Raw genomic sequence first — 16,222 nt, forward strand, 5'->3', positions numbered from 1 at the left:
CTCTTAGATAATGTAGTAGCATGCATACCACAATAGTTAGGTAAACTACATTGAACAATTTTTGTATGACATAATTGTACGAAAAATTTGATATGAATAATCAAACTCATAACTATTAGCAGAAGATTTATCGTCTATTCCACTAACTCAAACAATCTATAAATACGTATCTTCTTCTAAGATCAAAATATATTTTATTTTAAAGTGTTAAATGATTTATATATAATAATTAATCATGTATATTTTATTAGAAAATACATATAACTATTCTTCATATCTACGAAGCATGCATAATTTTATTATACGCATAAAAGACCATTCAAAAGCAAGAACATGTGTCGCCTAAGCCACCTTACTTATGGTAAGATGACACGATCTCTCCCATGGATTTAATATGAGGTGATAACCAGCAAAAACCCCGTCATTTATATATATATAAATATATATATATATATATATTATATATATATATAAAGCAAAAAAATGCGAGTATAAAAAGTTAAACAGCACCAACATTTTATTTCAACACAGAAACCCACGCTCATCCCCAATGGAACAACCAAAAACTAGCAACAACGAAAATACCTCTCACTCGGTCGAGATAGCCATGGAGACGGAGGTGCACAGGGTGGCTCCGCCACCTCGCCGGAGCACATTTCAGAAACTCAAGGCGCTGCTCAAAGAAACTTTATTTCCCGATGATCCTCTCCGGCAGTTCAAGGGACAGCCCTGCAAAACAAAATCTATACTGGCGGCACAATACATATTTCCTATACTTGACTGGGGTCCTAAGTATAACCTTAATCTACTCAAATCTGATATTGTTTCTGGTCTCACTATTGCTAGTCTTGCCATTCCTCAGGTTTGCCATAAAGAAATCAGATAATCAATTTTTTCGCATTATATGTCATAAACTATTTTTATTTTCCTTTTTTCATAAAATCTTTTTTCATTAAATGAAATTTTATGGGTTCTCCCCCTTTCTTTCAGGGCATAAGTTATGCGAAGTTAGCTAATTTGCCTCCAATTGTTGGTCTTTGTAAGTAATCTTATCCTTTGAGATACTGTAAAATTATTTTTCTATATTAAAAATTATTATTTAATATACATTAAAAATTTCTTATAAAATTTGTTATAAATTATTGATCTTCCCGATTCAATTCTTATTTAACTTTTGTATATTTACATAGTACATTTGAACATTCTACAAATTTTATATTTTTCATCGATCACCTACAATCATAAACAATGAATATTCTATCCTGTCTCCCATTTCGCCACTACCAAAATCTAAGTACGTAAACATATCGTATTATTTAATGAAAATGGGTATTTATTTATTTATTTATTTATTTCAGATTCAAGTTTCGTGCCACCTTTAATCTACGCCGTTCTTGGGAGCTCGAGGGATCTTGCAGTAGGCCCAGTTTCAATAGCTTCTCTAATACTGGGATCAATGCTAAGACAAGAAGTTTCTCCAGTCAAAGACCCTATTTTGTTTCTCCAACTTGCATTTTCTTCCACATTTTTCGCTGGCCTTTTTCAAGCTTCTTTGGGATTTTTAAGGTTACTTAAAATGAATTACTCTTCATTTATGCATTCAGATCATATCTATTTTCATAATTATGGATGGAATTACAAGATAATTTGGACTCAAATATGTTGATAATTATCGGTTTTGTTAGGAGCGAACCACTGAATTAACCAAGTTAATAAATGAATACTAGTATAGTATCTGACGACACAATGATTATTACTTACAGGCTCGGATTTATTATTGACTTTCTCTCGAAAGCAACACTGATTGGATTCATGGGTGGTGCTGCCATTATTGTATCTCTTCAACAACTCAAGAGTCTTCTCGGGATAAACCATTTCACAAAGAAAATGGGGATAGTTCCTGTTTTGAGTTCTGTCTTTCATAATACACATGAGGTTATTTTTACTTTCCTTCTTTTTTTTTTCCAATAAAAAATCTTGTATATAGTTTTTTTTTTTCACCAGACGAAATTAATATCAATTATTATTTATGTTTTGCCCGATCTTTGGCTCAAATACTACGAAAGAGATAAGTGTCATATAATATTATTGCGCAGAGGAGGATCGAGCAAGAAAATGATCGTCCTTTTAAATTGAATTTTTTAAAATATTTTTTAGAAATCAAGTTTTGCCCCACCCTACAGGCTATATCGTCTCAGTCATCTTGATTAGAAACTATTTTAAATAAAATATTCTGTAGAATTCTTTTGTATGTAAAGTTGAAAACAATAACAATTTGTAAGCTTAAAAGTTTCAACCTTTTTCGAAGAAAACAATAGACAGAACAAATATATGGAATCATATCAAGACGACTATGCACATGCAACCCGCTGACACTTTATTAATTTCTGTATTTTTATTTTCCATACCTCTCTCTCTCTCTCTTTTGTTTTTGTTTTTGATAATGCAATAATTTAGATTCATTAATTAAATAATGATATTTTTTGGTTGATTTTATGTAGTGGTCATGGCAAACTATCAAATAATTTAGATTCATTAATTAAATAATGATATTTTTTGGTTGATTTTATGTAGTGGTCATGGCAAACTATATTGATGGGCTTCTGCTTCCTGTCATTCCTTCTTTTGACAAGATATATCGTAAGTATTTATTTTCATCTATTCATTTTATCTTTTCCCAATTGTGGAAAAAAAATATAATTTTTTTATATTTTCCTCTACTTTTTTAACAATTTTATATTTTATGCTAATTGGACGAATTGATCATGCTAAAAAATAACATAAAATAAAATTTGGACAAATTGTTTCGGTTCTTTTTCTTGAAACTGGAAATTTTTTCGAGTTCTTTTTAACAGGCTCGAGAATTCTGATGATAACAAGACTTAATCGTTGCGACAAAACGTGCAATTTTAAAATCACACCCTTGAATTCTAAGGTCTACATACATTGAAATGATAGATTACACATTTTTATAAAATGAAAAATACTTAATAGAATAAATTTTAAATTTGAATGAGTCATCCTAGTGGCACAGTAGCACTTGTGAGTTATGATTGGCATTCATCTTCATATATGATGCCCACAAATAAATTATGGGCTCGCATGTAAAAATAAATGTAAATAATTAAATACACACTTAGAGCAAGGCTCAAAGGTGGTAGAACTGAAAGCGATTTTGGTGGCACAATGTTTGAATGCATGCATTGTTTGTAACTGCGCAGAGCATGAGAAAACCAAACTTATTCTGGGTGTCAGCTGGGGCTCCTCTAGTCTCGGTCATTCTCTCAACTCTTTTGGCTTTCGCATTTAAAGCTCAAAATCATGGCATCAGTATCGTAAGTTTCTTCCTCCGATCAAACGCATTTTTGTAATAAGTATAAAACTATTGACTATATTGTCCGTGGCAGACGCTATCTTTTGGTACAGATGATCTCAATGTGATATCATAGCCATAAAGTCGAACGATTTCAATATGATATATAACATGATGGAGCACAAAACCCCACGCATTCTTGAGTTGGTTCTAGGCCTTTGTTGTCTAGTAATGGACCATCATGTTGGTGTATGTCTTAGATATCGATTTCGGATATATGTTTTCTAAACATGAGTTCGAGCTTTTGGACCAAACAGTTTCAACAATTTTCAAGTTCCACCACTGACAAACTCGAGCGAGGGCAAACATCAGCAAGCCTGGCTTGTTTTTTGGTTTGTTCTAATTATTTGTTGTCTTGATTCAGATTGGTAAACTGCAAGAAGGATTGAATCCTCCTTCATGGAGCATGTTACATTTTCATGATAGCTACTTGGGATTGGTAATCAAAACTGGATTGGTCACCGGTATCATTTCACTAACAGTAAGTAATGCATTCTCATAATTAATGAAGACCAGTATATAAAGTTTGAATTTTCTTTTCTTTTTTTGGTTTTAGAAACGAGAAATTTGGAGAGGGACATGATACTCTGGTTGCCCCTTTCTGTTTTAAGTATCATATTAGCAAAGATGGAATATCATTTGATACAATTTTCCCTTACAGGAAGGAATCGCTGTAGGAAGAACGTTTGCTGCGTTGAAGAACTACCAAGTTGATGGAAACAAAGAAATGATAGCAATTGGTCTTATGAACATAGTTGGGTCATCAACTTCTTGCTATGTTACAACAGGTGCATTACACCCTAAACTCGTTCATTGTCAGAAATAAACAATAAATACCAAATACTTTGTATTTACCATAAGTGGATCCATGACTTAATAATTCAAATCAAACAGGTGCCTTTTCAAGATCAGCCGTGAATCACAATGCAGGATGCAAAACTGCTGTGTCTAACATAATAATGGCAGTAACGATTATGGTTACACTTCTCTTCCTAATGCCACTCTTTCAATACACACCAAATGTCGTGTTAGGGGCCATAATCGTCACAGCAGTGGTTGGCCTCATCGATGTTCCAGCTGCATATCAGATTTGGAAGATCGACAAATTCGATTTTGTTGTGATGTTATGTGCTTTTTTGGGTGTCCTCTTCATTTCTGTTCAAAACGGCCTTGCCATTGCTGTAAGTTCCTCGTTCTTCAACATTTTTCCGGTCTAGTTCTATTTAGGAGTACCAGGCAAGTCAAGTCAAAACTTGGCGTCCAGAATGCTTTACATTTATCAACGATGAATATAATTTCTAGTTCAGCAGGAAACACCCCCATTTATTACATTTTTTGAAACTATATAGTTGGCACAATAAATTGAAAACTGGCAATATTTGGCTTTGTGGATTTTAAGGTGGGAATATCTATTTTCAAGCTTTTACTGCAAGTTACGAGGCCAAAAACTGTGTTGATGGGGAACGTACCCGGTACAGATATTTATCGTGATCTTCATCATTACAAAGAAGCCATTTGTGTCCCTGGATTCCTCATCTTGAGTATTGAAGCTCCAATCAACTTTGCTAATTCAACTTATCTAAAAGACAGGTCTGCTATTACATGTTTCTCTTGTTGCATTTTTGTGTTTCCTCGCTGTATTTCCTCGCCACATGTAATCTTTACTTTGTCAGGATTACAAGATGGATAGTTGAACACGAGTCAGAAGGTGAAAATGATGCCAAAAAGCGCTCTGAACTTAAGTTTGTGATACTTGATTTATCTGGTGAGATATTTACAAATAAACAGTTGATAAAATTAAGAAACACTTGATCAACTTTTTGGTAATTATTTCCAGCTGTGAGTTCAATTGATACCAATGGGGTCTCATTCTTCAAAGATTTGAGGGTTGTTCTGGAAAAGAAGAATTTAGAGGCAAGTTGCCTTGTTCTCAATCTCGTTCGCGTTACATTTGTCGTGATTGTTAGATAACTTTAAATGGCTTGTGCTTATTTTCTTCTGTTTGTGCCAACTTCTCATGTATGTGTAGCTTGTATTGGTGAATCCACTCGGCGGGGTGATCGAAAAGTTGCAACATGCGGATGACACAAAAGAATTTGCAAGACCAGATTGCTTGTTCTTGACAGTCGGGGAAGCAGTCGCTTTTCTTGCGACCAATATCAAGAATCAGTCGACTAGATATTTGTGATAAACTTTTTGGTTTAATACCAATATAGTTATAATTTTCAATATTTCAACTAAGTTGATGTGATATATTATTTCCGACTAAAAAAATAGTAGACTTCATATTATGTTTTAATAATGTTTTCGGTCATGTTGTGAGTACTGGCCATTGGTTCTTAATAAAGAATGTTTGTATTCTTTATGTATATATATATACACACACAATATTTCGAAAGAAATTTCTATCTAATTTAATTATTATTATCCACAGAAGTGGAATTTGAACCGATGCTATCTTAGAATCTCACCATTTCATTATATACAAAAATTCCTCAATTCATTAATAATATCTTCTTTTTTCATTAAATTTTGTAAAGAACAGAACCAATCAGAGTAACAGCGTATTTTCTCATTTCTATGACCAAAACGAATAAGAAAAAAGAAATCGATTTCCAGTAAGTTTTCGTATTGCAAAATTCATGCTCAAATATGTTCTACACTGCCTAGCAGAAACAACAGTTGAAAGTTAGCAGTGGCATTCTTGATTAGTCATTAGTCGATTCCGATCAGCAATTAACGTGAAGCTTTTGTATGGTGGCTGTAAGTGAAACAGTAAACTCGTTAGCGCTTCCTCTGGTAGAGTGAATATCCGACAAATGCAGACATTAGAAATGTCCAAAGTACCTACACAAAAAGGTGATCGATTTAGAAATTTTCATGTAAGACATACAAAAATAAAATTCAAAATAATACAAGGATTTTGAAACCGTAGCATAAAAATGAGGGGAGAGTTGGGGGGTTAGAGGGAATATACAGTATTGATCGCATGCCATCTTTCAAGACGTTTAATCCTCGACTGCATATCTTCAATTACGCCTTCTAATGCGGGATGCTTCTCTACTTGGTGATGATTCTGAAGCCGTACTACTACCCTGTTCAACGCCGTGACAATTTGATATCAAATCAAAACATTAGAAAAAAAAAACCATTTAGTTGTATTGCATTTCAAGATTTTGAATTTTAAGCTGAAAATAGGCTATAAGGATCGATGAAGCACGTCAAATAAAACTAGAAAATAGTACCTGGGAATGTATATATTCCACAAGTTCTTGCAATCTTGCAGCTTGCTTAGAATGAATCCCGATTGAACTTCTCTCCAGAGAAGGTAACCTTTCCATAATTATTTGAAGATAACTCTGAGACGACAGGGTTAGGAACAGAGACACAACTTATTGAATGTTTACCACCCCTAAGAAGCAATGTGGCCAATCGGAGAATAGACAAAATGTATAAGAAAAGGGACTGAACCTTTGTTGTGTATGAACCATCAAGCTTAAGGGTAGAACCAGCAGCTACTACTGTTTCTTTGTTGACACCTTTGATTTGAATGTAAGGAGTCGGGACGTCTTGTAAATGATCAACCTCGACAAGGATCTAAAAAAAGAGATGTGTTAAGTCTTAAACTAGTTGGGTAGGCAGTACGTAGAATACATAATCCATTTTCGTGATTGCTCCATTTGAAATTAAAAAGCCTGAGTGATTTCCATATTGTTTAAGTAATCGCAAACTCAAGACAAGAAAATTCTGAGAAGTCCAGTCATTTATCAATCTGATTGCGTTCTCAACTGAGTTAGATTTCCAAGACATAGTGGTTACTAGATATCTTTCCAAAGAAGTATGTACGACCTTTCCATCTTGGTAAATGTATGCAGACGCTTCTATACATGCCACAGCTTGGTACCTGAAGTCATATGGATAAAAACATATAATTTAAAATAGCACGAAGAAAGCTACCAAATAGAAAACGTGTAAAAAGTGCTCGATGTGACGGAAAAAAATTAGTGGAGCTGTAGCCATCCTTGTGCACAATAAACAAAGATTTTTTTTTATTGAAATGGATAAAGAAAACATTTGAAATGTGTAAGAAGTAAGATGTTTTAACTTCTTTGATTAATCATGAGAGACCTAATTGCTTTAGTCTATTCATATCTTCGTGTTTTGGTCCAAATATATGCCCCAAGATCAAATTTGGCCGCAAACAAATCTTACAAGATCTGGAAATCTATAAATTTTAATCATGTAGTGAAGAAACTATGCGCGATCAACAAATATCTGCTATTCTGCCCAAAAGATTGACCACAACTCTTTTCACAACAGAAGTTTCTTGGTTAAGCATACGTTAAAGAATTTTTAGTCACATTCTACTATTACTTAAATAGTTACTAACGTGTGAAATAACCGAGTTATTAATAGGCAACACGATAATAACGGTGAAAGAAAATAAGAAGATACATCACCTTCGACACCAAAAAATCAACATACCCAAGATTAAGAAGACCCGCAACTGTACTTATGCTGATATCAAAATCAACTTTTGGCTGAATAACAAAATTTCCTTCCCTGATAGGCTGCACAAGCAAAGATATTGGTGCGGCTGATAGACTTCAAATATACAATGAAAACAAAATGGAAAAGCTATCTAACAGAACAAACCTCTCGGATCAGCAGAGCAAATCTACCTTCGCATATCCTGACTCTTATACAATCACTCTCGGTCAACCGTCCATTAGAAGGTACTCCGGACTGCCTCAAATATACATCAATAAAATTTTGCACTGAACTGCATATCTTAGCGGGATCAAGAATTTTCAGGATATCTTGGTAAGCCACCTGTGCACGGTGGTACAAGCATGTTCAGAGAAAAACATTCGTGAAAATCAAGCACTGAAGAACAAAGAAACAACTTACTTGTTTATTACTTTTTAACACAAACAACGAACTCTCTGGTGAAAGCACTGGGTCAAAGTCGTTTCGGATTTTCAGCTGCATCCAATTGACAAAGAATTTCAATTTTTTTAGTCATTTTTGAGTTTAAAAAAGCACTTGATGAGCTGAGTTAGTTTAACAAAACACTTAATAAGCAGAGTTTTCTTTTTCAGAAGGATATTAGCAGATTTGTGTCATGATAGGAAAAAACACTTTTTGTAATTTAATTGAAAAGAAACAGAGATCAATGCCCAAAAACACTTTGTGGCTTAAAAAATCCAGCCCTTTTAAACAATCTGTGTTTTTATCACTTAGTTTGCAAATAATTCATGTGCACCGTGATTGTTAAAACACGTCTTTTCCATTATACAAGAACACACAAAAAACTCAAATGAAATTGAGGAACTAACATGTGCTTGAACAAGATGCGGTTCTATATGTTGCTGGAACATAGGAAATACTGTCGTCATTATTTCATTTTGGGACATGAAGCAGCCAACTCTATTTTTGTCTCTTTGAACTCGAGAAATAAGATGTGAATGGACCCCACCAACCTGTTTAATACCAAAGGTTTGCTTTCAAAGAGGCAATCACGAAAACTGTAATCAAGCAAAAGGTGAGTGTAATTGACATCAAACTCACAACAGCAATCCACAGGTCCAGAGGCTTTCTGATGTCAGGGTGCAGAGCATAGACGCCTTCAAAAATTACCTTGAAAAACAAGCAAACAAAGTTCTTAGACCTGTTAAGATGAAAATTAAACAAAGTTTAATAGTACAACATTTTGATAACAAAACAAGGCCACCCAAGCAATTTATTGATCCACAAACAATAGTAGTCCTAGACCAGTTTTATCTCGATTTAACGTGATTTAATGAATATCTAGTCAATCCGGTGGAATAAAGATATGAGAGGAATCAAATGATCACGATTCCAATATGTACCACACCGCAATCTTCAGATACTTCGAGTTCTTTGAAACCACTGCGACCACCAGTCTCCAGATCAAAGACAGGTATCTTGGTTCTTCGGCAATTTTTTATGTCATCAATATTCTGCCAATGGTCAAAAAAATTTCAAATAAAAGGAGCATAAAAAAATTGCCATTGGAGAAGAAGTAATGTTAATCAGCACATTTCCCATCTAGTGTTTCCAATTTGTCAATTATAAAAAAGTTATAAGAGGAGGCCGTGTATTGGTCAAGGGCTATAGGAAGGTGATTATAACATGTCATAGAAATTCATAACACTATATTCATATTATGGCTCCATTTCACAAATCAGTGTTTTACGATGCTTCTTTCCATGAGTAATCCAATAAACTTACAACATCCAAACATTACTCTTACACCATGTTAATTTAAGTAAGTAAATTATAGTAATCTTTGTTCCAACAAGCTGATCAAAATAAAAAATTTATCCAAAAATCATTTTATAAATGTTATAAAACTGCAAAGAATATAATGGAGGACAAGAAAGACAAATACATAAATAAAATGCGTACTTTTGAAAGTAAAGCCAGATCAAGAGCGCTGAAGTCATCGAACTTGAAATCTTTCATTTGCTCCGATTTGTAGTAGCTTTCAAGGGAAACAACTTCACAACCTATGATATTTGCCATCTTGTGAGCCAAACTCGTCTTTCCAGATCCACTGGGACCTCCTACAATTAAGTGGCAATACATAATCAAAGACTGATATCAAATACCAAGATTCCATAGATTCGGTTATTTTCAAAATATCACAGTACCAAATGAGCAACACACAATAAAGGGTCAACTGTCAAGTTTAGTAACAAAGCCGATACAGATCATCAACAAATGAGCAGAGAGAGAGAATCTATCTTACCAATTCCAACTATGACCGGAAGACCCTTATTCTCCAATAAAGCCTGTAATAATCATTTGCAGTTCATGAAGTTAATGTTCCTAAAGATTTCAGCAGATATTTAATTTCAACATGCAATTGTACAGGGGAAAATTAACCCCGCAATTATATTATAACACTCACTTGTATTGCCTGTACAGCAAGAAGCAATCCTCTATCCAAGTCATATGACTCAGGCATTGGAGCAAGCTTAAAGGCACCCCTGGAAGAGGAAGGACCTGTAGTTTTTTCATGAAAATATTCTAGCCACAAAGAAATTGAAAAGACTTTCACCCGAATTTTTAATTTGCTTCCACTTTTATTTTGGGATGGGGAGATTTTGCTCACTGCAATTAAAAAAAACACACACACACACCAGCAACAGCCCCCTCGGTTTGGAGAGGATCTGATGAGATAAATTGCCACGTTGCTAATGGTTCCATCATTGACTTGGTTGGTGATCGAGTCCATGGCTGTTGTAAATCCTCAATTCGGTTGTTAAGGTTGGGAATTATACGAAGCGGCTTTGGAGTTTGGATCATCCTTTCTTGAGCATTTGGCAAAGGTGCACTAGACAAAGGTGGAGGCGTATTAAGCCGTGGTACCCCTGCAACTTGGAATTTTCGTTAGATATAGTACATAATTCGTATCGTTATCAGAAGTAAAAAGAATAAGAGAATCTGAACCACTTCTCAATTTTGCATGCCTAGCACCAGCTTGGTACAGTTAATTTGTAAAAATACCATGTCATTCGCTTATCTTATTTTTACAATGCTTTGGTTAGACATCTAACCCAAGCAAAAGAAACGTGACACAGAACATCACTTTTCTTCTTCCAATCAAGTTTGGAAAAACTCCATAACCATTCCAAGAAGCTTATTTATACAAAATAAAATCTTAGGCTGACGAAGCAGTTTTCTGCAGCTGACATGAGATCGAAATCACATTTGCTCATAGAAAATTTCTGGCATATAAGATATAAAAGATATACATGTCTGAGTTCAAACCTCGTCTCTCAAGGATCATCTCAAGATATGATTTTGTTATCCATGGTCCAGTAATACCCATCCTGGATGATTCAGCTCCAACAATCTATAAAGAGATAAAATATATAAAACAAATTCAACTCCATAAATTTTCCTGGTTAATAAACGGCTTATGTCAAAATATACACGATGAAATTGCAAATAATAAAAGGGTTTAACAACATCAAACATCAACTAAATCTAAACAATGAGACTGATGGCGTGACAAGAACTAGAAACCTATACCTCATGGACCACAATTTCATGGAGTCGAGGTCTGAACTAGAAAATTTTATATTGAAGATCGACGTCTAAGCTAATCGATGAGGCACATGCACCAACATGTGAGAATGAACTAATTATAACGATATTTAGAAGATCGATGTCTAAGCTAATCAATGAGGCACATGCACTAACATGTGAAAATGAACTAATTAATCCCAACAGATCCTGAACATTCGGGGGTCAATGGGTATGTTACAAAGATTAACAAACCTAACAGACACGACCCGGAATTAGGCACCATATAATGTAACTTTGACGCCATGACGAGAATGAGATACTAAGTCAAAGTTTACAGATTCACACACTCCGCTTTCAAAGTAATAAAGGAACAGGGAACGTGAAAAAGTTTCGTTTCAAGGTGATATTTAGGTAAAAGAATATTTCATATTCAATTAATAATCAGTGATGTGATGAGAAAAGGAATGAAGTTCCCACGTTGATTGGCTTTTACGGGGCAGCACTGAGGCAGTTGACTACTTGCAACAAACACAATTTACTTGATGTCAGAAGAATAAGAGAAACCTAACAAAAGAAATATATCGGTGAGCTATTAGCTTTGCACCAACAATGCAAGCCGACGAGAAAATGCATATTACACAAGCTGACACAAAGGTTAAATGCATAGAAAACGACATGCTGATAATAGCATGTGAGGTATCAGAATTAAAAAGTTGTATAGTTCCAGAATTATTCAAAACAATTATTAGAAAACATTAAGGTCTTGTTGAAGAAGATGAAGATTCCATACTTTTCTACTTGTGCCCCTAAGTACCATGTAGGTCTCTCCAAGAGTATCAATTGTTTCCAATGACAGTGAAAGATTGCCATCAATAACTGAGGTTGATGCCCGTTTATAACTGACCACCACGTTATATCCCAAGGCCAGCAATCCACCCAAAGTCATCCGTCCAACCTGATAAATTGTGGAGGGTATAAATACTGTTAGATATCTGTGATAGAAAACCCAGAGGTTATTAGCTGTCAACCATTTAAAAAAAGAACGAATTCGTGGACAGATTCCCAAAAACAAGGTTGTTATAAGCAATAGCATGTCAGAAAGCATCAATACAATCTGTAAAAACTTATTATATATCAAGAAACAGTTGAAGTTGCCAGTTACGGAGGCACAAACAGTTAAATTACAAGATAATTCACCAATGAGAAAAGCAACCAGGAAAAACTAGTCCCTAGCAGCATTGACAGTTTATTTGAAACATAGATTGTACAAAACGATGAATATGTGTTTGCATCGATTTCTTGGGGATTTTTGGCAAAAAAGAACATGAAACAGGAGCCAAAAACAATTACTGAAAAGTAACAAACAAATACATGGGCCATATAAAACATATTGCAGAACCCGGAGGCCCGAACCTGGATTTCTAGTTCGATTTTCTGTTGAAGGATCCATCAATTTAATCCTAGGTCAGATACTCAAAATTCCTTTTGAAAACAGTGACAGAAATGGAGCTGTAAACAGAAATCACATCTTGATTTCTTTTTTTTGTTCAAATAATTTTTGAAGAATGTGCAAACAAATAACATTTCTCTCCTCTTCACATAGGTACTCTTCAGAGATACGTTTTAAAGTGCCATACACGATAAAGTACACATATAGAAGACTACGTAGATGAAATAGCATGTGTTCATAATTTACCTCAAATTCAGCTCTCGGCCGTACGATGTAATTTTTGTCAACAATCCTCTGATCGCCGAGTGATAAATAGTATTTAATACCAGATTGCCGCACCTTGATCCAGTCATTGATTCTTGCTTCTTCACTTGCAGATGGAGGTCTGAGGTACATTTCAATAAAACTAGAAGCAAAAGTACACAAGTTGAGACTCCACTGTGATAAAGAAAGTGAAAAATGGATTTCAAATAACTATTTTCATGGATAAAGATGGGAGGTAAAATAAAATGGCTCAAACACTGACTTGTCGTGTTGTGCTTCCTTTCCATGAAAAATGTAGGGAGCTTGCCCACTTTGAGACTGTCACACACCACAACAAATTTGAAAGTTGACTCAATTTGACACACATTTAAATTAACTAAGAATCAAAACCAGAAGTTAAAACCCAGTTTAATGTACCTCACTCTTGCATTTGAGCTTGTAAATAGGCTCTCTGAATGATGAAACAAAACTGTTGTTAATTCTGATCTACAAAAGAGAGCATCCAACCAATAATAAGACTAAAGTAATCATTAAGTGGTAACAAGCCGAATATTGACTCCAACCTGTGCATGATGAAGATCAGGCTCGATATGCTTTCGGAAGAGTGGGAAAATGCTGTCAATGAGGTAGTCCAAAGAACAAGACCCCCCAATATCATATTGAACTTTAGAAAGTAGACTAAAATGAACACCACCAACCTGATTCCCATATGTATCAGAGACTTAGAACTAATTATCATAACAAGTTAGCAAAGAGAAATCAGATGGGAAAAAAATATAATGTTTCAATTGGTTAGCCTCTAAAATATCCCATCTAAAGTTTTTTCAGACTTACAAGGAAGAGGAACTATGGATGATGTTCTCTTAATTTTATAGAACTTGGCAACACAACATTTTGTGTGTAATAATTGTTGAAAAGAATAGAGAACAAAGAGATTATTAAATTTTCGTGTGCGTAATTGATGATTTTATACATGAAATGAATTGTGGCAGAAAACATTAGGATGAAAGTTCTGTAAAAAACTTAAGACCAAGCAATTTTTAAGGACATGAGCAAATTGTGAAAAATGCAGACCGTCACTGCGTAAATCACAAAGAAATTTTTGAGTAGAAACTATTTACATAAATTTTGAAAAAGTAGAGGAAGAATTACCACGGCAACCCTTATGTCTAACAAAGAGCGTAGTTTTGCATTCAACGCATAAGTGCCATCAACGATTACCTAAAAGTGTAACATTGAGAATGAAACTCGGTATGATTAAAACAGTATATCAGAAAGCACTGAAAAGCAGTCTTACCACCCCAGATGAATTTTTCTCTATAGTGTTTGAGCCAATACGTCTTTTTCCTTGAAAATCAAACACTGGGATCAATGTGTCATGGCCATTTATCAAGTCCTATGATGAACAAGAAGCCTGGTTATATAACAAAAATTTTGCAAATTTATGGAGGTAAAAATAGCAAAAGCACTTCGTGTTTTGGAAAAAAATCTTCCAAGAGTCAACCGGACAAGATTTCACCAGAAGTATATGTCAACAACTCCAAGGACATGGTAACATGTCAATTAATCATTAAACAATCCTCCTTCAAAATGTAAACCCCTTTCGGGTCATACACTGAAGCATACAGTAAATATCTAATCTTTTTGTATGCTCAAAGACATTTTACTGATAAACAAAAGTGTACCTCAAGATTCTTCACAAGAAGGTCAAAATCTATTGAATCCAAATCATTCCCTTCATCATTTCCTGTTCGAAAGTTCTCCATAGAGATAACAGCACAACCGATCACAGATTCTACTTTTTCAGCTAAGCTTCAAGAATCAAAACATTCACATAATTTAGTACTCCTTACACTCATTTAACATGATTGAGCTTCCAGCAAAGTCCAGCAACAGTTTACATGGCCGCGTAACAGATTAAAGGCAAGTGAACAAAAGAAGAAAGACACGTACCTAGATTTTCCTGACCCACTCGGACCTCCAATGCCAACAGTCACCAAGCCCTCTTTCTTTGATCTAAGTTCTTGAATGGATTTCACCAACAAATAATATCCACGATCAAAAGACTGCAAATGTTCCAGAGACCCATCATGCTTATATGATTGAAAATGAGGGCTACAAAGTCCAAAATTAATTAAACTTAGGATACACATTTCATCGCCCACAAATTCGTCCTCCCAACCCCCGAATAAAGAAGCATAAAAACAAAAAAAACATTCCCGCAGGTAGAGGAAAAAATATGCCTAATCATCTGAACTGCTCTCCGGATCCTGATACAAATGCAGCCATTCAAAAAATCATCAATATAACTAGGCAAGAACAAATCCTATCCCACAAACTTTTTTGACATCAATCCACCAAAATAATAAGGTCGATTAAAAACAGCCCACATCAGTTCAATCTTCGAATCCCAAAATTGAACTCTTTTCAGCAATTAAAGAAGTCAACACTGGAAATGAAAAAAAAATCACACAACGACAAAACAAGACAACAGGAATACCACATGAAGTGGAAGAGACTGGAGAATCGACGAAGAAGAAGAAGAGGAAGACGTGGAGGGCTGCTGTTGATAGAAATCACGTCCGCCTTCTTGAAACACTCGCTGCACCACTTCATCATCCATTAGCTTGAGCTCCACGCTGATAAACTGGAAATCTCAGATTAAATTTATGTTGGTGGTGATAAAAATTCAATCTTGACGAAGATGGTAGCTTTGAAAAAAGAATCTCGGGGTCTTTTGTGGGTTGTACGCCTGTTCAGTACGAATATAGAGAATACTTATGATAGATATTCCTTGTTGCTTTACTCATTTTGTTTTCTTTCCGAGTAATGTTTGATTCGAGATTAAGAAGGAAGGTTGCAAGATTCTTGAAATTAGTTTCGCAGGAAGGCAACGATGACGAGGTATCAGTGATTATATACTTTATTGGAGGGGAAGAAGATACCGTTTCGTTTATGATGTTTTTTATTTATATTTTTATCTATTTTTAATTTAATTTTATTTGATACATCATATTATTTATTTAAAAGTTTATCTTATATCAATTAAATATCAATAATAAATCTCATATCAA

At 34.6% G+C, this 16,222-nt stretch overlaps 2 protein-coding genes across 2 annotated transcripts; one reads left to right on the forward strand and one right to left on the reverse strand.

The window, feature by feature from the left end:
• The first annotated feature begins 495 nt into the window (after positions 1-495).
• LOC140809033 (probable sulfate transporter 3.3) lies at positions 496-5,734 on the forward strand. The gene is made up of 13 exons (XM_073166487.1): positions 496-862; positions 991-1,039; positions 1,359-1,566; positions 1,764-1,935; positions 2,575-2,640; positions 3,222-3,335; positions 3,738-3,854; positions 4,035-4,161; positions 4,268-4,554; positions 4,773-4,963; positions 5,047-5,138; positions 5,211-5,287; positions 5,403-5,734. Exons 1-13 carry the CDS (start codon positions 551-553, stop codon positions 5,559-5,561), a joined length of 1,971 nt encoding a protein of 656 aa, XP_073022588.1. The 5' UTR covers positions 496-550; the 3' UTR covers positions 5,562-5,734.
• A 94-nt stretch (positions 5,735-5,828) lies between these two features.
• On the reverse strand, positions 5,829-16,085 carry LOC140809032 (uncharacterized). The gene is given in 27 exon segments (XM_073166486.1): positions 5,829-6,220; positions 6,351-6,422; positions 6,424-6,468; positions 6,619-6,732; positions 6,845-6,970; positions 7,223-7,277; positions 7,859-7,944; positions 8,030-8,206; positions 8,285-8,359; positions 8,713-8,856; positions 8,945-9,013; positions 9,247-9,357; positions 9,806-9,963; positions 10,149-10,191; positions 10,311-10,405; positions 10,543-10,773; positions 11,174-11,258; positions 12,225-12,389; positions 13,131-13,290; positions 13,411-13,466; positions 13,566-13,634; positions 13,712-13,846; positions 14,301-14,369; positions 14,446-14,544; positions 14,834-14,960; positions 15,102-15,214; positions 15,649-16,085. Coding segments are annotated over 27 exon segments (2,865 nt in total). The 5' UTR covers positions 15,772-16,085; the 3' UTR covers positions 5,829-6,157.
• Between the last annotated feature and the right edge of the window lie 137 nt (positions 16,086-16,222).

Source organism: Primulina eburnea, chromosome 13 (assembly GCF_022965805.1).
Source record: "Primulina eburnea isolate SZY01 chromosome 13, ASM2296580v1, whole genome shotgun sequence".
Classification (NCBI taxonomy): domain Eukaryota; kingdom Viridiplantae; phylum Streptophyta; class Magnoliopsida; order Lamiales; family Gesneriaceae; genus Primulina; species Primulina eburnea.

Bases quoted from the DNA above. Each gene is read 5' to 3' on its own strand.
- LOC140809033 (XM_073166487.1), top strand. From the start codon at position 551: ATGGAACAACCAAAAACTAGCAACAACGAAAATACCTCTCACTCGGTC. The intron at 3,855-4,034 runs GTAAGTAATGCA...TTTCCCTTACAG, and splicing joins CCGGTATCATTTCACTAACA to GAAGGAATCGCTGTAGGAAG. The intron at 4,555-4,772 runs GTAAGTTCCTCG...GTGGATTTTAAG, and splicing joins AAAACGGCCTTGCCATTGCT to GTGGGAATATCTATTTTCAA.